This window comes from Erinaceus europaeus, chromosome 4, assembly GCF_950295315.1.
Source record: "Erinaceus europaeus chromosome 4, mEriEur2.1, whole genome shotgun sequence".
Lineage (NCBI taxonomy): Eukaryota > Metazoa > Chordata > Mammalia > Eulipotyphla > Erinaceidae > Erinaceus > Erinaceus europaeus.
The window spans coordinates 36016986-36038984 of record NC_080165.1 but is presented as its reverse complement, the minus strand read 5'-3'; the positions used below and the strand labels follow the sequence as shown (position 1 = coordinate 36038984).

Here is a 21999-nt window from a genome sequence, read left to right as displayed (position 1 = left end):
ATGCAATATTATTTGGTATGGATTGGGAGAGGCATACAGGAAAGTGGGCCCTATCCAAAGGTTCAAGGACTGGGGGAAGTAGGGGTTCTATAGTGAAGATGTGAGGTTCCTGCTGTCTTAGGGTTCAAAAAGACAATCAATAGTTAATGTTATCATCACATTATTTGTTAGTTGGGTTAACTTTGAAAAGTCCTTTTGTTATGGCTTGCTGTACAGTATCCAGTATCTTGTATATAGCTGTGCTATTGGATGCTTCTAATCAACTGGGTCTAGGCTTTTGAGAGAGTCCGCATATCAAATACACAGCCTATATATTAAAAAGATTCAGTTTGTGTTTTGAAAAAATTAGACACATACAATTAATTTTCCCCCTCTCATATTAATTAACTACTGATTTATATGTCTACATTTTGCTAGGAATGTACATAAACACCATTCCCACCACCAAAAGACTGTGACCCATCCCTCCCACCCACTCCCACCCCCCACTGCCCCAGGAAGCTGCATGTCTACCCCTCACCACAGGGTTTTTACTTTGGTGCCCTACTTACAATTTGATCAGGTCCTGCTTTTAGTTTCCCTTTCAGATCTTCTTACTCAACTTCTGTTGATGAGTGGGATCATCCCATACTCATCTTTATCTTTCTGACTTAGTTCACTTAACATAATTCCTTCTAGCTCTGTCCAAGATGGGTCAGAGAAGGTGGGTTCATTGTTCTTGATAGCTGCATAGTATTCCATTGTGTATATATACCACAGATTTCTCAACCACTCATCTGTTGTTGGGTACCTGGTTTGCTTCCAGGTTTTAGCTATTATGAATTGTGCTGCTATGAACATAGGAGTACACATCTCTTTTTGGTTGGGTGTTATGGAGTCCTTGGGGTATAAGCCCAGGAGAGGAATTACCGGATCATATGGAAGGTCCATGTCTAGCCTTCTGAGAGTTTTCCAGAATGCTCTCCACAGAGGCTGTACCAATTTACATTCCCACCAGCAATGTAAAAGGGTTCCTCTGTCCCCACATCCTCTCCAGCATTTGTTGCTGCTGTCCTTTTTGATTTCCCAACCTGTTTCTTTCCCTAGTGGGGCAGGGATCTGGGGAAGCGGGGCTCCAAGACACAGGCATTTTTTGTTTATTGACAACCTGTAAAAAATCCAAATGCCCATCAATGGTCAATAAAATAGCTTTGAAGAACTAGGAAGGATTGCAGCAGTTCTCCATCTCTATCTCCCTAACTCCCTCTTCCATCTCAGTTTCTGTCTTTATCCTAAACAAATAAATAAAGTATTAAGTTAATTAGCTCACCGGGATTGTGCATGGGCTTTGGCATGTACTCAAGCCCAATCTCTACCATATTGGCCTAAGCTTTGGTGCTATGCTGTTTTCCTTTTCTCTCTCATTCTCTGTTGTCCTGTCTCTGCCTAAAAAGTCAGCCCAGAGTGGAGAAGCTCAGCATTGAAAATAAATAAATAAATAAGCCTGTTAATAGAAACAGGTAACTTCTGTGGTCAGGTACTGGCACCTTAGGTAAAATGCATACGTTACAATGCACAAGGACCTAAATTCAAGCTCCTGTTGCCTACCTATAGAAATGAAGCGGTAATGAAGGGGTATCCTTTACTTCCTAGCTCCCCTTCCCTCTCGATTTCTCTCTCTTTCTATCCAAATTAAGTAAATTATTTTTTAAAGGAAATTCTGATAACGTACTTTAAAAATATGCAACAACATACTCTATGTTTCACCTGAAGAAGATGAGTCCTGACATTGGGGTAGCTTGGAACATTCCTACTCATAACCACCGAATGTAAGCTCAGATCTACAGGGATCCAGAGGTCACATAGGCTCCTAAGCTGAATATGGGACCCAGATCACATCAAATCAATGGGGTTTACAGTCAACAATACTTACACACAATTCCCATATTTTTCCAGCCATGACATCATCTCCCCAGAAAATAACTTGGTCCACCTGCATATTAGATGTCAGGCTCAGAAAAAAGAAACTAGAATAGTTATAGGCCCTTTGGAATTAACTAAAATAGGACTACTAACTATATACAAAACAGAGACTCCCCACCCCAGCTCTTTATCTGAACTATTCCAGCCTTTAGGTTCATGATTAGTCAACAATTTGTTTGGCTCTATATGTTAACTCTTATTCCAGCCACCAGGTTCCAGATGCTAACAGGATGCCAACCAGACTTCCCTGGACAGTCAATCCCACCAATGTGTCCTGGAAGCCCACTTCCCCAAAGCCCCACCCCACTAGAGAAAGAGAGACAGGCTGGGATTATGGATCTACCTTTCAACACCCATGTTCAGCGGGAAAGCAATTACAGAAGCCAGACCTTCCCCCTTCTGCACCCTATAATGACCCTGGGTCCACATTCCCAGAAGGATAAAGAACAAGAAAGCTATCAGGGGGAAGAGATGGGATATGGAGTTATGGTGGTGGGAATTGTGTGAAGTTGTAACCCTCTTATCCTATGCTTTTTGTCAGTGTTTCTTTTTATTCAATTTTTTTATATTTATGTCCCTTTTGTTGCCCTTGTTTTTTATTGTTGTTGTAGTTATTAATGTTGTCATTGTTGTTAGATAGGACAGAGAGAAATGGAAAGAGGAGGGGAAGACAGAGAGGGGGAGAAGCAAGCCCCCTGCAGGTGGGGAGTCATGGGTTTGAACTGGGGTCCTTATGCCGGTCCTTGTGCTTTGCGCCATGTGCGCCACGTGCGCTTAACCTGCCGCGCTACTGCCCAACTCCCAAGTGTTTTCCTTTTTATAAATAATTTTTTTTTTAAAAAAAAACCGCAAGTAACTGGTTCAAACTAGGAGTTGGAAAAGTGGCTAAGGCATAGGAATGGTAAGCATAAGGTCTCAAGTTCCAACCTGGCATTGCATGTAATATAGTGATGCCCAGGTTCTGCTACCTCTCACTCTCATGAATAGGTAGATCTTTCTGTTAACGTACCAAGTGACAGTCACAGAGTAGAGCACTATACAGTGACCAATCTGAATATACCACTACTAAACAAATGTAATCATTTGAATTTTTGAATGTATCCCCACTATGTATTCAGGCATTCTTTCCCCTTCATATGTATTTTGCTGTCATCTTTGGAGTCTTCTTTCTAGATATTAGCACTTTTATAGCTACTCTTAATCTCTGTCCTATTGACAGGTTTGTTTTACTCTCCACCAGACCCAAAAATACACATTTACACAATTTTTAAGATCATTTTTCTTAATTTCCTTTATTTTTTTATTTTTATCATTTTTTACTTGATAGAACAGAGACAAATTGAAATGGAAAAGGGATGGAGACAAAGAGAGACAAACAGAGAGAATTGTAACACTGCTTGATCATTCTTGAAGCTTCTCTCTTTTGGTGGGGACCTGAGGCTTGAACTCAAGCTCTTGCACGTGGTAACATGTGGTGTATAACTAGGTGTGTCACAACTCAACTCCTTTAAAGTTTTCAGATATTATTTCATCATTTTATGGCAGGGGAGTAATGGTTTACAATAGTTGTTAGCATGTAGGCACAATTTTTCACCCCTCAGTGATAGGTGTCAGTGAAACACTCAACCCCAACTTATGTCCTTTTCCACTATCAAAAACCAGGACCCCAACATGATGTACATCTTTTCCTCTTCCTTTTTCCCAGAGTCCTGTGATCCGGTGCAATACATCACCTATAGTCTTAAGTTTCATTTTGTGTTTTACCTTTCTGTCCTTGTTTCTTATGTTCCACCTATATGTGAGATCACATATTTGTTCTCCTTTTTCTTATACACCTAACATGATTCCTTTAAGTTCTAAAATAAAGCAAAGAAGATGATTTAAAAAGTTTGAGGCATTCAATCAGCTTCCCCCTCTCATATTAATTAAATAGTGATTTATGAGACCACAAGTTAATAAGAATGTACATCAACACCTTACCGACCAGTAAAGGACTGTTTGGGTCTCTCCCCTCCCCCAAGTGAAGCTGAACATCTACTATCACCCTCCACCCTGAGATTTTTTACTTTGGTGCCCTACTCTAAATTCAGTCAGAGTCTGCTTGAGTTTTCCTTCTGTTCTTCTTTCTCAACTTCTGTCAATGAGTGGGATCATCTCATATGCATCTTTGTCTTTCTGATTTATCTCACTTAACACAATTCCTTCTAGCTCCATTCAAAAGGGGTCAAAGAAGGTGGATTCATTGTTCTTAATAGCTGCATAGTATTGCATTGTGTAAATAAACCACAACTTTCTCAGCCATTCATCTGTTGTTGGGCACCTGGTTTGCTTCCAGGTTTTAGCTATTATGAATTGTGTTGCTATGAACATAGGCTTGCACATATCTTTTTGGCCGGGTGTTATGGTGTCCTTGGGTTTTATCACTAAGAGAGGAATTATTGGGTCATATGGAAGGTCCATGTCTAGCCTTGTGAGAGTCCTCCAGACTGCTCTCCACAGGGGTTGGACCAATTTACATTCCCATCAGCAGTGCAGAAGGATTCTTTTGGCCCCACAACCTGCCCTCAATGTGGATCATCAAGGGGAAAGAATGTCCCATCTTCTGAAGGGAGGCTGTATAGCATACTCTACCACCTGAGGAAGGTGGGTCCTATATTGGGGCAGCTTGGAACATTCCTACTCATGACCACAGACTGTGAACTCATATCTACAGGGATGCAGAGGTCACATAGGCTCCTAAGCTGAATATGGACCCCTAATCAAATCGATGCAGTCTATAGTCAATAATATTTATACAGCTTTCCTATATTTGGGAGCTACTCTCTTCCCTGACCCAGATTTCTGGTCCTTTTTCCAGCCATGACATCATCACCCCATACAATATCTTGGGTCCACATGCCTATTAGAGGTAAGGCTCAGGATAAAACTAGTATAGTCATGGGCCCTTTGGATTATAAATAAAATAGGCCTGCAAGCTATCTTAAATACAGAGATCCCTATGCTCTATCTCAGGGGACCTGGACTATATCTAGGTTTGATGCTGACCAGACTTCCCTGGACAGACGACCCCATCAATGTGTACTGGAGCTCCACTTCCTCAGAGCCCCACCATACTAGGGAAAGAGAGAGGCAGACTGGGAGTATGAATCGACCAGTCAACGCACATGTTCAGCGGGGAAACAATTACAGAAGCCAGACCTTCCATCCTCTGCAACCCACAATGACCCTGGATCCATACTCCCAGAGAGATAGAGAATGCGAAGGCTATCAGGGGATGGGATGGGATATGGAGATCGGGTTATGGGAATTTGAGGAATTGTACCCCTCTTATTCTATGGCTTTGTTAATGTCTCCTTTCTTAAATAATAAAAATAAATAAATAAATAAATAAATAAAACAGAGACACCAAATTTTCATCTGAACTATTCCAGCCTTTAGGTTCATGATTAGTCAACAATTTGTTTGGCTCTATATGTTAACTCTTATTTCAGCCACCAGGTTCCAGATGCTAACAAGATGCCAACCAGACCTCCCTGGACAGACGACCCCACCAATACGTCCTGGAGCCTTGCTTCCCCCGGGCCCTGACCCACTAGAGAAAGAGAGACAGGCTGGGAGTATGGATCAACCTGCCAACACCCATGTTCAGCGGGAAAGCAATTACAGAAGCCAGACCTTCCACCTTCTGCACCCCATAATGACCCTGGGTCCATACTCCCAGAGGAATAAAGAATAAGCAAGCTATCAGAGGAGGGGAGGGAATATCGAGTACTGGTGGTGGGAATTGTGTGGAGTTGTACCCCTCTTATTCTGTGTTTTTTTATTGTTTCCTTTTTTATAAATAAAAATTAAAAATAAATGAATAACAAATTTCTTCCAGAAAAAAATAAGATGATTTAATCTCTTTTAACAACTGGGCAGTATTTCACTTTGTATATATGTTGATACTACAACTTTCTTAGTAACTCATTTATTGTTGGGCATATAAACTGCTTCAAAGTTTAGGTTGTTAGAATGAGTTATGCTGCTATAAACACAGGTCTACATATATGTCTTTGGATAGGTATTTTTGTTTCCTTTGGATAAATTCTCAGAATAGGAATTTCTGGGTCATAGGTTAGGTTCATTTCTAGTGTCCTGAGAAATCTCAAAACTATTTCAAACAAGGGCTGGGACAACTTGCATTCCCACCTGCAGTGTAGAAGGGATACTTTATCCCCACATTTCCAACACCTACTTCTGTCCTTTCCAATGTGTGATATCCTCACATGTATAAAGTGCTATTTTCTTTTTTGTTGTTGTTGTTTCTTTTTTTAATTTATTTTTAATTTAAGAGAGGATAAATTAACAAATCCATAGGGTAGGAGGGGTACAACTCCGCACAATTCCCACCACCCAATCTCCATAACCCACCCCCTCCCCTGATAGCTTTCCCATTCTCTATCCCTCTGGGAGCATGGACCTAGGGTCATTGTGGATTGCAGAAGGTGGAAAGTTTGGCTTCTGTAATTGCTTCCCGCTGAACATGGACATTGACTGGTCGGTCCATACTCCCAGTCTGCCTCTCTCTTTCCCTAGAAGGATGGGTCTCTGAGGAAGCAGAGCTCCTGGGGCACATTGGTGGGGTCTTCAGTCCAGGAAAGCCTGGCCGGCATCCTGATGGCATCTGGAACCTGGTGACTGAAAAGAGAGTTAACATATAAAGCCTAACAAATTGTTGAGCAATCATGGACCCAAAGCTTGGAACAGTGGAGAGGAAGTGTCAGGGAGGTATTCACTGCAAACTCTAGTGTACTTCTGCTTTCAGGTATATATTTTGCAGTAGTTTATGGATACATGTGAACATATGCTCTCTCTCACAGAAACTGGTGTATATCTAGGTTTTGGGACTTTGTTAGAAAGTGAACCACCTGGGATGGAATTAGAGAACACTATGAAAGGAAAGGTCTCACCCGAGTAATGAAGCTGAAGGGTTGTCATTCCACATGTGAAGTCTCTGGACACAGTCTGAGCTGAAGCATGTTGAGGTGGCAATCGTTGCGTTGATTAGGTTGCAATCAGCAGATGCAATATTATTTGATATGGATTGGGAGAGGCATATGGGAAAGTGGGCCCTATCCAAAGGTTCAAGGACTGGGGGAAGTAGGGGTTCTATAGTGGAGATGTGAGGTTCCTGTTGTCCTAGGGTTCAAAAAGACAGTGGATACTTAATGTTATTATCACATTATTTGGTAATTGGGTTAACTTTGAAAAATCCTTTTGTTAGGGTTTGCTGTACAGTACCCAGTATCTTCTTGTATATAGCTGTGCTATTGGTTGCTTCTGATCTACTTGGTCTAGGCTTTTGGGAGAGTCAGCACATCAAATACACATCCTATATATTAAAAAGGCTCAGTCTGTGTTTCAAAAACTTCGAGACATACAATTAATTTTTCCCCTCTCATATTAATTAACTAGTGATTTATATGACTACACTTTACTAGAAGTATACACAAACACCATTCCCACCACCAAAAATCTGTGACCCATCCCTCCCACCCACTCCCACCCCCCACTGGCCCAGGAAGCTGCATGTCTACCCCTCACCACAGGGTTTTTACTTTGGTGCCCTACTTACAATTTAGTCAGGTCCTGCTTTTAGTTTCCCTTTCAGATCTTCTTTCTCAACTTCTGTTGATGAGTGGGATCATCCCATACTCATCTTTATCTTTTTGACTTAGCTCACTTAATATAATTTCTTCTAGCTATGACCAAGATGGGTCAGAGAAGGTGGGTTCATTGTTCTTGATAGCTGCATAGTATTCCGTTGTGTATATATACCACAGATTTCTCAGCCACTCATCTGTTGTTGGGTACCTGGTTTGCTTCCAGGTTTTAGCGATTATGAATTGTGCTGCTATGAACATAGGAGTACACACCTTTTTGGTTGGGTGTTATGGAGTCCTTGGGGTATAAGCCCAGGAGAGGAACTACTGGATCATATGGAAGGTCCATGTCTAGCCTTCTGAGAGTTTTCCAGACTGCTCTCCGCAGAGGCTGGGCCAATTTGCATTCCCACCAGCAATACAAAAGGGTTCCTCTGTCCCCACAGCCTCTCCAGCATTTGTTGCTGCTGTCCTTTTTCATGTATGCCATTCTTACAGGAGTGAGGTGGTGTCTTAATGTTGTCTTAATTTGCATTTCTCTGACAATCAGTGACCTAGAGAAGTTTTTCATATGTTTGTTAGCCTTTTGGATCTCCTCTGAGGTGAATGTTTTGTTCATATCCCCTGCCCATTTTTGGATGGGGTCATTTGTTTTTTTGGTGCTAAGTTTGCTGAGCTCTTTATATATTTTGGTGATTAGTTTCTTGTCTGATGTATGGCATGTGAAGATCTTCTCCCATTCTGTGAGGGGGTCTCTCTGTTTGTTTAATAGTTTCTTTGGATGTGCAGAAGCTTTTCAATTTGATGTAGTCCCATTGGTTTGTTTCTGCTTTAGTCTTCCTTGCAATTGGGTTTGATTCATCAAAGATGTCCTTGAGGTGTAGGTGGGAAAGTGTTTTACCAATGTTTTCCTCTAAGTATTTGATTGTTTCTGGTCTAACATCCAGGTCTTTGATCCATTTGGAGTTGATTTTTGTTTCTGGTGAGATAAAGTGGTTCAATTTCATTCTTCTGCATGTTACAGCCTAGTTTTCCCAGCACCATTTATTGAAGGGAGCCTCCTTCTTCCATTTAATGCTTTGGGCCCCCTTATCAAAGATTAGATGTCCATAGCTGTGGGGAAAAAGCTATTTTCATTGTTGTCTTCTTTTGTATTTCTCTGATAATAAATGACATTGAGCATTTTTTCATGTCTTTGGCTCCATGGATTGATTTGTTAGTGAATATTCTGCATATGTTCTCTCCCCATCTTTTAATGGAGTTGTTTATTTGTTGCTGAGTTTAGTGAGCTCTATATAAATTTTTATTATTAGTCCTTAGTGTGAAGTATGTGTAAAGATTTTCAACACGCATAAGATGTCTTTTCTGTAGGGTGTGGGGAGCTTAATACTTTACAATACAGTTGTTGGCACAAGGGTACAATTTCTCATCTCAGAATAAGAGTCTGCAAAACACTCTCACACCCAAGTTAAGCCCATCAACATATAACAAGATTTGAAAGTTCCCCCTCTTGCCAATCCATTTTCCACCCTCCTTCTGCAGAGTTCTCTGGATGGATAGATAGATAGATAGATAGATAGATAGATAGATAGATAGATAGATTTAATTAAAGAGATAGAGAGAGATTGAGTGGGAAATGGAGGTTAGAGAAAGACACAGACTCCTTCAGCTATATTTCACCACTTATGAAACTTCCTCCCATCAGTGAGGATCTGGTATTTAATACCAGTTCTTTGAGCATGGTAGTATGTGCACTTTACTAAATGTGCTACTCTCTGGCATCTGTAGGGCATCTTTCTGTTTCAGTGATGGCTCTTTTTGCTGTGCAGACTTTTTAATTTGATGTTGTTCCACTGGTTTTTCATTTTCCTTGCTATTGTACTCTTCAAAGATATTTCTAAAGTATAGATGATGACATGTTATGGCAATATTATCTCCTGTGTTAGTAGATTTTTCTCTAGTGTTCATGTCTTTCATCCATTTGAAGTTGATATTTATGCATGGTGATTTTGGTGGTTCAGTTTCAATCATCTGAACATGTCAACACAATTTTCCTAGCACTATGTGTTAAAGAGACTCTCCTTTTTCCAGAACTTTTGGGGAAGTTCAGACAGGAGAGGGAGCATAGGGTGTCAGGGGTCTTGGCACATGATGCTGGGAAAGGACCTAAGCTAAGGGTCAGGGTGCTTAACAGACAACTATCACTTATGTATGGGCCAGCAACTGTGCTGAAATTCATTAATACACCAATAAATTTATTTTAAAAAGAGAACTGTGAAAGAAAATACCATGAAGTAATCTGAACATATTTTATCCTTTGAACATTGTTCAGCATTACTTTCATAAAATGTGTGTAGTCAAAAACCTGGGTCATACAATTTACAGATATAAAAATGCATAAACTTCATCATAAATGGGGAAGAAGATCAATAGCTCAAAAACTTAAAATAACCTGGGGAGAGGCTATAGCGCAGTGGTTTAAGCGCACATGCTGCAAAGCATAACAACTGGTGCAAGGATCCTGGTTTGAGCCCAGCTATCCATCTGTAGGGGGGTCGCTTCACAGGCGGTGAAGCAGGTCTGCAGGTGTCTATCTTTCTCTCCCTCCTCTCTGTCTTCCCCATTTCTCTCCATTTCTCTATGTCTATCCAACAAAAATGACAGCAACAACAATAAGAAGAACAACGATGAAACAAAAGGGAAAAAATAGCCCCCAGGAGCACTGGATTCGTGGTGCAGGAACTGAGCCCCAGCAATAACCCTGGAGGCAAAAAAAAAAAAATTAAATAACCAACTTCCATACTTCACATCTTATATCTCTCTAGCTATTTTCAAAATTATACACACTTCTATGTTATAGTAATTAACGCTAATATTACCACTAGCAAAACTGTATCACATTCATCACTCAGTTATTTTTGTGCACAAGCTTCTGTGAAAATAATCAAAAGGCTGCTACACTGATGAGGTCACACACTAATTTCTAAATGGTTTCACAAATTTAGACTTCAGCATATTTTATTAGAGATTAAAGTGTGCTTGTTTGATTAACATGTACTCCTATGTTCATAGCTGATTACTCACAATAGCCAAAAAGTGGAAGTAGCCCAAATGACTATTGGCAGGTAAGTGGCTAAAAAAAAACTATCTAAGCAGAGGTAGATAGTATAATGGTTATGCAAAGAGACTCTGATACCTGAGGTTCCAGTGTTACAGCTTCAATACCCTGCACCACCATAAAACAGAGCTGAGCAGTGCTCTGGTAGAATGAAAGAAAGATAGAAAGAAAGAAAGAAAGAAAGAAAGAAAGAAAGAAAGAAAGAAAGAAAGAAAGAAAGGGAAAGAAAGAGAAAGAATGAAAGAATGAGATGACAAAAGGAGGGTAAAAAGGAAGGAAGGAAGAAAGAAACTATCTAATATATGGTCCACAGAATACTACTCTGCAGTTAAAAAGGCATGATAGTATACCCTTTGAATGGAACTGGATGTAATCATTCTTAGAGAAATAAGTAATGAATTAAATAACAATTACCATATGGTTTCACCCTTATGTGGAATCTAGAGAACGTGGGGAAAAATAGAAGCAAGCAAACTATTTCTAAGACTTGTGAGAACAACGATGATTGTCTTTGAAAGGTAGGGGAGTAGAAACACAGACCTTTGACTCTGAGTGTGGTGTGGAACTAAACACTAATCTTAAATTCTTATATCCCACTATTAAACACACAAAAAATAAAATTCATTTGATTTATTTTGATATTCAAGTCATTAGTGTCCTCCACAATCATCTGAAGCTATAGACTTTCAGAAACACCTTCTTCATTGCTCCCTTTACATCCTTGTTCCTCAGTGTGTATATGAGGGGATTGATCATGGGTATAAAGACAGTGTAGAAGAGAGAGGTAAACTTGCCTTGATCCTGAGAGTAGTTGTTGCTGGGCTGGAGATAAGCATAGATGGCTGTGCCATAGAACAGAGAGACCACTATGAGGTGGGATCCACAGGTGCCAAAGGCTTTTCTCCTTCCAGCTGATGATTTTATTCTTAAGATGGCACTAACAATCTGACCATAGGATAAGGTGACCAATGCAACAGGAATGAGAAGAACAATGACACTGGCAAAGAACATTTCAGCCTCAGTCCTTGAAGTATCAATGCAGGCAAGCTTAATTAATGCAGGGATCTCACAAAGAAAGTGGTCTAATTTATTTTTCCCACAGAGTGGTATAAGGAAGGTCAGCACAGTCTGCAGTAAGGAATTGGAGAAACCAAAGATCCATGAAGCAGAAGCCAGGAGGGCACAGAGACAAGGGTGCATGATCACAGTGTACTGCAGGGGCCTGCAAACAGCTGCATAGCGGTCAAATGCCATGACTCCTAACAATACACACTCAGTACATCCCAACCCAAGAGAGCTATACAACTGAGCCACACAGCCACCAAAGGAGATAGATTTGTCAGCTCCACTGAGATTAACCAGGAATTGAGGAACAATACCAGTAGTGTAACATAGGTCCAGGAAGCTTAGGTTGGAGAGGAAAAAGTACATTGGGGTGTGAAGGTTTGGGTCTAAGTGGTACAGTGCAATGATAGTCATGTTTCCCAGTAAAGTGAAGCTATAGAAAATCAGAAGAACTACAAAGAGGACTAACTCCAGTTGAGGCCTGTCAGAGAAACCCAGTAGGATGAATCCAGTGAAAGAGCTGGCATTTTTCTGTTCCATCATTTGTTAGTGACTGTTTCCTGTCAAAAAAAATTATTTGACAATTTTTTTAAATCCATCTTTAAAAAATGGGTGAGAACAATTCATCTTAGTAAAAGTTATATGCCTACAGTGCACATGCAAATATTTAACGTAATTATAACTGACATGGTTTATGAAACAATTTAGTTTTATTCATCACAAAAAGCAAACATTCCTATCCAATGTGACAGCACCTTATCTGGAACCAGAAGAAAAAAAAAAAGCCAAAAGTCCTCAGGGAAAAACAAGGACAAGAGTGGAAGCTTCACATACTTTGTCTTCTAACTATACTAGAGGTCTATAGTCATCAAAACTGTGTGATAACAGTTTTGATGACAAAATAGCCACAGAAAACAGTGCAATAGACTGACAGCTCAGAATTCAGCCCTCATACATAGGGACAGTTATTTTATGACAAGAGGCTCGGAACAGAGAACAAAGAATCATTAATAAGTGCTGTTGGGAAAATTGGGTTACAACATTCAAAAGAATGGAACAGGACAACATATCCCACCATGCAAAAAAGAAAAAAGAAAGAAAGAAAGAAAGAAAGGAAGAGAGAAAGAAAAAATGAAGTAACTTAAAATTGATTAAAATTGTGAAATATCAGACCTGAAATTATAGTGGTTAAAATAAATGAATTTGGAAAAAAATAACCAGACTATTCCTTTTACAAGGTGGGGGTATGGGAGTGGGGGCCAACTGATGGGGCACAAAATTTTGGTGGGTTAAAAGCATGATGTGGGCGGGGGGGGCTAAGCGGTAGCATAATAGCACAGGGACCAGCATAAAGTTCTCAGTTCAAGGCCCCAGCTCCCCACCTGCAGGAAGTCACTTCATAGGCAGTGAAGCAGGTCTGTAGATGTCTATCTTTCGCTCCCCCCCCCCTACCTTCCCCTTCTTCTTCGATTTCTCTATTTCCTAACCAATAACAACAAGGGCAACAAAATGGGAATAATGGCCTCCTGGAGCAGTGGATTCATGGTGCAGACACTGAGCCTCAGCAGTAACAGTGGAGACAAAAAAATTAATAAAAACTCTTATGTGTATATGAAAATGCTCCTGCAATCTGATAATTCTGAAAAGTGTTAAATAATTAATAAAAATATATAAAACACTGGCAAAACATTCCACAATATTTGCTTCAGAGACAGCTTCAAAGATAACATTCCAAAAGCAAGGAATACAAAAACAAAGCATTAAAAACAAAAAGAATGGGACTACATCAGACTGAAAACTTCCACAGAGCAAAAAGATCCATCACTAAAACAAAAAGACACCCTACATATTCTTGCCTTTAGGTTCCTGATTAGTCAACAATTTGTTCTGCTTTATTTTTTTTTATTTATTAATTAGATAGAGACTGCCAAACATAGAGACGGTAGGGGGTAATAGAGAGGGAGACAGAGAAACACCTGCAACAAAACTTGACCACTCACAAAGCTTTCCCCATGCTGGTGGGGACCAGAGGCTCGAACCTGGATCCTTGTGCATTGTATCATGTGCACTCAACCAGATGTGCCACCACCCCGTACTTCTGCTTTATAGCTTAATTCTTTTTCAGCCACCAAGTTCCAGATGCTAACATGATGTCAATTGGACTTGCCTGAGAAGACAACCCCACCAATGTGTCCTGGAGCCCTTCCTCCCCAGAGCCCTGCCCCAGTGCGGAAAAAGAGATACAGGCTGGGAGTATGGGCTGACCTGCCAACACCCATGTTTAGTGGAGAAGCAGTTACAGAAGCCAGACCCTCTACCTTCTGCACCCCACAATGATCCTGGGTCCATACTCCTGGAAGGATAAAGAATAGGAAAGCTTTCAAGGGAGAGGTTGGGATTCGGAGTTCTGGTGATGGGAATTGTTTGGATATATATCCTTTTTATCTTGTGGTCTTGTCAATATTTCCACCTTATAAATAGAAAAGATATTTTTACATGCAGCAAACAAAGGACCAGTAGTGAAAATATATAAAGAGCACATACATCTTAGTAACAACAGCAAAATTAAAGCCTGGAAAGAAGACATAGACAAACTCTTTACCAAGCCATAATTTGGATCGCCAAAGACATATGAAAAAAATGCTTAAACTCTTTGACCATGAAAGAAATATAAATAAGATAGCAACGTGATACCACCTCACATCTGTCAGAATATCATACACTAAGCTCTCATACACTTACTCCTCATCTGCAGGGATGAGAAGGGGACACTTCACAAGAGGTGAAGCAGGTCTACAAGTACCAATCTTCCTCTCCCTAACCCCCTCAATTTCTCTCTGATCTATCTAATAATAAAAAAGAAAAAATGTGCTATCAGGAATGGTGAATTCATCATGTAGGCACCAAGGCACAGCAATAAACAGGGTGGCAGTAAAAACAATTTTTAAAAAGAATGACCTCAAACTATATTATAAAGCCATCATCATCAAAACAGCATGGCACTGGAACAAAAATAGGCACACAGACCAGTGGAACAGAATTGAAAACCTAGATCGAAATCCCCACACCTATGGACATCTAATCTTTGATAAGGGGGCCCAAAGCATTAAATGGAAGAAGGAGGCTCTCTTCAATAAATGGTGCTGGGAAAACTGGGCTGTAACATGCAGAAGAATGAAATTGAACCACTTTATCTAACCAGAAACAAAAATCAACTCCAAATGGATCAAAGAGCTACATGTCAGACCAGAAACAATCAAATACTTAGAGGAAAACATTGGTAAAACAATTTCCCACCTACACCTCAAGGACATCTTTGATGAATCAAACCCAATTGCAAGGAAGACTAAAGCAGAAACAAACCAATGGGACTACATCAAATTGAAAAGCTTTTGCACATCCAAAGAAACTATTAAACAAACAGAGAGACCCCTCACAGAATGGGAGAAGATCTTCACATGCCAGACATCAGACAAGAAACTAATCACCAAAATATATAAAGAGCTCAGCAAACTTAGCACCAAAAAAGCAAATGACCCCATCCAAAAATGGGTAGAAGATATGAATAAAACATTTACCTCAGAGGAGATCCAAAAGGTTAACAAACATATGAGAAACTGCTCTAGGTCACTGATTGTCAGAGAAATGCAAATTAAGACAACATTAAGACACCACCTCACTCCTGTAAGAATGGCATACATGAAAAAGGACAGCAGCAACAAATGCTGGAGAGGATGTGGGGACAGAGGAACCCTTTTGTATTGCTGGTGGGAATGTAAATTGGCCCAGCCTCTGTGGAGAGCAGTCTGGAAAACTCTCAGAAGGCTAGACATGGACCTTCCATATGATCCAGTAATTCCTTTCCTGGGCTTATACCCCAAGGACTCAACAACACCCAACCAAAAAGAGGTATGTAGTCCTATGTTCATAGCAGCACAATTCATAATAGCTAAAACCTGGAAGCAACCCAGGTGCCCAACAACAGATGAGTGGCTGAGAAAGCTGTGGTATATATACACAATGGAATACTAGCAGCTATCAAGAACAATCAACCCACCTTCTCTGACCCATCTTGGTCATAGCTAGAAGGAATTATGTTAAGTGAGCTAAATCAGAAAGATAAAGATGAGTATGTGATGATCCCACTCATCAACAGAAGTTGAGTAAGAAGATCTGAAAGGGAAACTAAAAACAGGATTTGACTAAATTGTAAGTATAGCACCAAAGTAAAAACCCTGTGGTGAGGGGTAGACATGCAGCTTCCTGGGCCAGTGGGTGGTGGGGGTGGGTGGGTGGGATGGGACATAGCCTTTTGGTGGTGGGAATGGTGTTTATGTACACTCCTAGTAAAGTGTAGTCATATAAATCACTAGTAAATTAATATGAGAGAGGGAAAATTAATTGTATGTCTCGAAGTTTTTAAAACACAGACTGAGTCTTTTTAATATATAGGCTGTGTATTTGAATCTGAATTTTTTACAGTAGACTCTGATGACCTGGAGGTTGTATAACTGTTATACAACTGAGGTGGAAAATGCATGTATCATCATATTGGAAATGGCAGGTCAATAAACATGTATAGCATCATAGGCAGAGTTCTGCATAAGAATAAAAGAAATTAAAATGCATACTGCTTGTTGAAGGAAAAATAAAGACATCAAGGGAACAAAAGAGAACAAAATTTCAAAGCATAAATCTCAACTGGAATACAGCATAAGTCTGGTCCAGTAGGAGCTTGGAGAAGGAGTCTCACATAGAACTATCTGTGGGAGTAGAAGCAGTCTGTCTTCATGTCTAGTACAATAACTATTATTATCATATTAACTACCTGAGCATTTACAACATGGTAACTATAGAATTGAATTGTCTGGACTGTGGAGTTGTGGGCCTAGGGCATGCCTTTCTTAGGAACCACATACTTTCACTCACACACTGGAAAGTGCAGACATAGACAAATGTGTTAGCTCAAAGTGAATGACTCAAGAGTTTCTGGAGAGACTTTCGGAGGCAGAGCTACGAGCAGCAGCTCTTTCTCTTTCTCTCCTCTTCTCTCCTCTCCCAGATCAACTAGGAATACCAAAGGGATACCGATACAAGACTGGACTAGAATGACCACAGGAACCCACTAAATTACCGGTGAGTACAAAAACGTGTGGCTGGTGACAGAGAGGAGCATAGGGAGAGATTAAGTGACTGCTAACAGTCAGCAGTTTATCAGTTGAGACACCACCTCCAATCTGCTCCACCAACAAGGGGACAGCTGAAGGGAGGAGAGTGTTGGGAACATGTGTGAGCCTGATAGAGCTTAGGGAGAACCACCCCCATCTTTGGATGGAGGTCTGAGAAGATAACCTCTTGGTAAGTCTCTCTCAACCAAGGTGAGCATAAGGGGGGAGACTCAGACGGTTCTTTCCTTCTTGACTCTCAGGTCCACAGATACCCCAGTACTTCCCTCCATTAACTGCAGGCCACATGGCCACAGATTCACTCATTCAAAGTCACCTTCTGATCACAGAAGAACACACCTTATCACACACTTAATCACACACCTCAGACCCCAGACAAGAGAAATTCCAAACTATATGGCCTTTTGATATCCATCTTCTCTCTGTCTCACCCTACGGGTTTAACCCCTATGCTTCTCTCAAATACCTTTGGGTAATTAAGTTGCTTATGTTATGGAAAATAACTATCTTGTATCTCATCAATTCCTGTCATACCAACCCCCTACCTTAGGGGCATGCTGACTGTTAAGAAACCTGTAATTTCTGTCATATTGCAACAATAATTACCTCCATTGCTTTTCTACTTAACTCATGTCAATTTTGCTAATAAACGGACTCTAGGATTCTGGGACTCAAGGACTCAGATTCTAGATTCACGCTAAGAGTCCCCTGGTGTCTTTTACTTCGTGTCACCCCTGTCGTGAGCGAGAAAGAACCAGCCCGTTACCTTTCCCCTGGAGGACACCCTGCCGGAGAAGGAGAGAGATACCCCGAAAGGAGAGGACTCCCCAGAGACTCACCAAGTGCAACTCTGAGTCTCCATTGCTACTGCCCTCAGAATCTGGAGCAGCGACAGGGAGGGATACCAGGGGACAGATATCTAACCAGGAAACTCAAGAGAAGACCCATACCTCGGTGGCATAGCTGAGGGGCTGTGAAAGTCTCTTTGCATAACCACTGGATTATCTCTGCCACATCCTTGTTTATCTCTTGGTCTGGAGTCAGTGATTAAGCTAAGAAGCCTATTGATAGTTTAAAAGCCCTCAGGCTCCCATAGCCTACAGGGAAGAAAAAAAAAGAGGCTTTTAAACCACTGAGCTTCAACTCAGGGAATAAAATACTATTGAAACAACTGTTAACTCTGTGAACCCTTTAATTAACTTACTTAGACACAAGTCAATCCAGGCAATAGTAATCAGTAATTTGAAAAGTACTGAGAGAGGAACTCATAACATAATACATAAAATGGTTAAAACAACAAGAAGAAATATTGGAGAAACGAACCAGGTTAAGAGTCCAGCTAAAAGTCCCCCAGAGGATGAAGCAAAATAACGAGTTCAACATCCAAACACTAGCTAAGGAAATAATCACAGGAGTGAATAAAGAATTTGAAAAAATTGTAATCAGAAATACAGGAACAACAAATGAGACTATGAAAGAAAATACTAATTATCTCATGGTTATTAGCTGAAAGCTGAAATCGCTGAGCTAAGAACACAACTACCTGAACAAGCTAAAACAGTATCAGAACAGGGCAACAAAATAGATGAACTCAAGAAAACAGTAGAGAGCAGAGAGAATAGAATCAATGAGGCTGGAGACAGAATTAGCAAGATCGAGGATGAATTAGAGACAACTAAAAAAGAAGTAAGAGATCTCAAAAACAGATTAAGTGATGCTGAAAACAATAACAGAGTCCTATGGGATGACTTCAAAAGAAACAATATACGCATTATTAGCATATCAGAGGAAGAAAGAGAAGGAGAGGAAGAAAGCATTCTCTAGGCCATAATAGCTGAAAACTTCTCTAGTCTAGACAACATCAAAGACATAAAGGTTCAAGAAGCCCAGAGGGTCTAAAACAGAATTAACCCAGACCTAAAGACACCAAGACATATCATGCTTAGAATGGAAAGGAATAGGGATAAAGAAAGGATCCCTTTTGGAAATCATCAGGCAATACAGTAAGGTATCAGGCTATAAAATTAACATTAAAAAGTCAGTGGCATTCCTCTATGCAAACACTAAGTTAGAAGAAATTGAAATCCAGAAATCCAGAAATCCAGAAATCCAGAAATCAATTGCTTTTACTATAGCAACAAAAACAATAAAATGCCTAGAAGTAAATCTAACCAAAGAAGTAAAATACTTGTATACTGAAAATTTTGAGTAACTACTCAGAGAAATTAAAAAAGAAATTAAAAAAGAAATTAAAAAAGACACAAAGAAGTGGAAAGATATTCCATGTTCATGGGTTGGACGAATTAACATCATCAAATGAATATATTACCCAGAGCCATCTACAAAATGAATATATTACCCAGAGCCATCTACAAATTTAATGCTATCGCCATCAAGGTACCAACCACATTTTTTAGGAGAATAGAACAAATGCTACTAATGTTTATCTGGAATCAGAAAAGACCTAGAATTGCCAAAACAATCTTGAGAAAAAAGAACAGAACCGGAGGCATCACACTCCCAGATTTCAAACTGTATTATAGGTCCATTGTCATCAAAACTGCTTGGTACTGGAACATGAATAGACACACTGACCAGTGGAATAGAATTGAGAGCCCGGAAGTGAGGCCCCACACCTATGGACATCTAATCTTTGACAAAGGTTCCCAGACTATTAAATGGGGAAAGGTGAGTCTCTTCAACAAATGGTGTTGGAAACAATGGGTTGAAACCTGCAGAAGAATGAAACTGAATCACTGTATTTCACCAAATACAAAAGTAAATTCCAAGTGGATAGAGGACTTGGATGTTAGACCAGAAACTATCAGATACTTAGAGGAAAATATTGGCAGAACTCTTTTCCACATAAATCTTAAAGACATCTTCAATGAAGTGAATCCAATTACAAAAAAGACTGAGGCAAGTATAAACCTATGGGACTACATCAAATTAAAAAGCTTCTTCACAGCAAAAGAAACCACTACCCAAACCAAGAGACCCCTCACAGAATGGGAGAAGATCTTCACATGCCATACATCAGACAAGAGTTTAATAACCAACATATATAAAGAGCTTGCCAAACTCAACAAGACAACAAATAACCCCATCCAAAAATGGGGGGAGGTTTTCGACAGAATATTCACCACAGAAGAGATCCAAAATGCCAAGAAACACATGAAAAAATGCTCTAAGACCCTGATTGTCAGAGAAATGCAAATAAAGACAACAATGAGATATCACTTCACTCCTGTGAGAATGTCATACATCACAAAAGGTAACAGCAGCAAATGCTGTAAAGGGTATGGGGTCAAAGGAACCCTCCTACACTGCTGGTGGGAATGTCAATTGGTCCAACCTCTGTGGAGAACAATCTGGAGAACTCTCAGAAGGCTAGAAATAGACCTTCCCTAGGATCCTGCAATTCCTCTCCTGGGGATATATCCTAAGGAACCCAACACATCCATCCAAAAATATCTGTGTACACATATGTTCTTGGCAGCACAATTTGTAATAGCCAAAACCTGGAAGCAACTCAGGTGTCCAACAACAGATGAGTGGCTGAGCAAGTTGTGGTATATATACACAATGGAATACTACTCAGCTGTAAAGAATAGTGACTTCACCATTTTCTGCCGATCTTGGATGGACATGACAAATTCATGTTAAGTGAAATAAGTCAGAAACAGAAGATGAATATGGGATGATCTCACTCTCAGGCAGAAATTGAAAAACAAGATCAGAAAAAAAAAAAACAAACACAAGTAGAACCTGAAATGGAATTGGCGTATTGCTCCAAAGTAAAAGACTCTGGGGTTGGGGGCGGTGGGGGGGGAAGAATACTAGTCCAAGAGGGATGATAGAGGACATAGTCAGGGTTGTATTGTTATATGGGAAACTGGGGAATGTTATGCATGTACAAACTATTGTATTTACTGTTGAATGTAAAACGTTAATTCCCCAATAAATAAAAAAAAATGGTGACTTCACCATTTACAGCCTATCTTGGATGGACCTTAAAAAAAAAAAAAAAGAATTGAATTTTAAATTTATTTAATTTCATTTGTATTTTTAAAATTAAACTACATGTATTTTTCACAATTATGGCCAGGTCCACTTATTTCTTTACTACTACATTCTGAAGTTTATCAAACTCAAATTATGCTATCAAGAAGAAATACTAAACAGACACAGAAAGTGCAATCTTTGAGCTCAATCACAAAACATACAAGTTTAGTTCACAAAAAATGACACAGAGAACTCCACTGTTTACACAACCTGACATTTTCATTTACCTTGCCTATCTAATAGTTCTCATCAATTTCATAGGAGCCTTGGAGCTCAATTTCTAGTCACTATCAACAAGTTGGCCTATCGGATCAGTAGGATTCCACTTTGATTATCAGAACATTCTACAGGACATAATGAGCAGTGGAATAGAATTGAGAACCCAGAAGTAAGCCACAGCACCTATGGACATTTAATCTTTGATAAAGGTGGCCAGACTGTCAAATGGGGAAAGCAGAGTCTCTTCAACAAATGGTGATGGAAAAAATGGGTTGAAACATGAAGAAGAATAAAGCTGAAACACTCACTATATTTCACCAAACACAAAAGTAAATTCCAAGTGGACCAAGGACCTAGATGTTAGACCAGAAACTATCAGATACATAGAGGAAAATATTGGCAGAACTCTTTTCTGCATAAATTTTAAAGACATCTTCAATGAAACGACCCAATTACATAGAAGACTAAGGCAAATATAAACCTGTTGGACTACATCAAATTAAAAAGCTTCTGCACAGCAAATGAAACCACTACCCAAACCAAGAGACCCCTCACAGAATGGGAGAAGAGCTTTACATGCCATACATCAGATACATCAGACAAGAGCTTAATAACCAAAATATATAAAGAGCTTACCAAACTCAAAAACAAGGTAACAGCCCCATCCAAAAAATGTGGAGAGGACATGGACAGAATAGTCACCACAGAAGAGATGCAAAAGGCCAAAAAAAAACATGAA

The 21999-nt window shown here is 39.9% G+C and overlaps 1 protein-coding gene across 1 annotated transcript; it reads right to left on the bottom strand.

The window, feature by feature from the left end:
- Positions 1-11391: 11391 nt before the first annotated feature.
- LOC103127473 (putative olfactory receptor 2B8) lies at positions 11392-12333 on the bottom strand. Its single transcript, XM_007538374.2, has one exon. It carries the CDS (start codon positions 12331-12333, stop codon positions 11392-11394), a length of 942 nt encoding a protein of 313 aa, XP_007538436.2.
- Positions 12334-21999: the final 9666 nt, after the last annotated feature.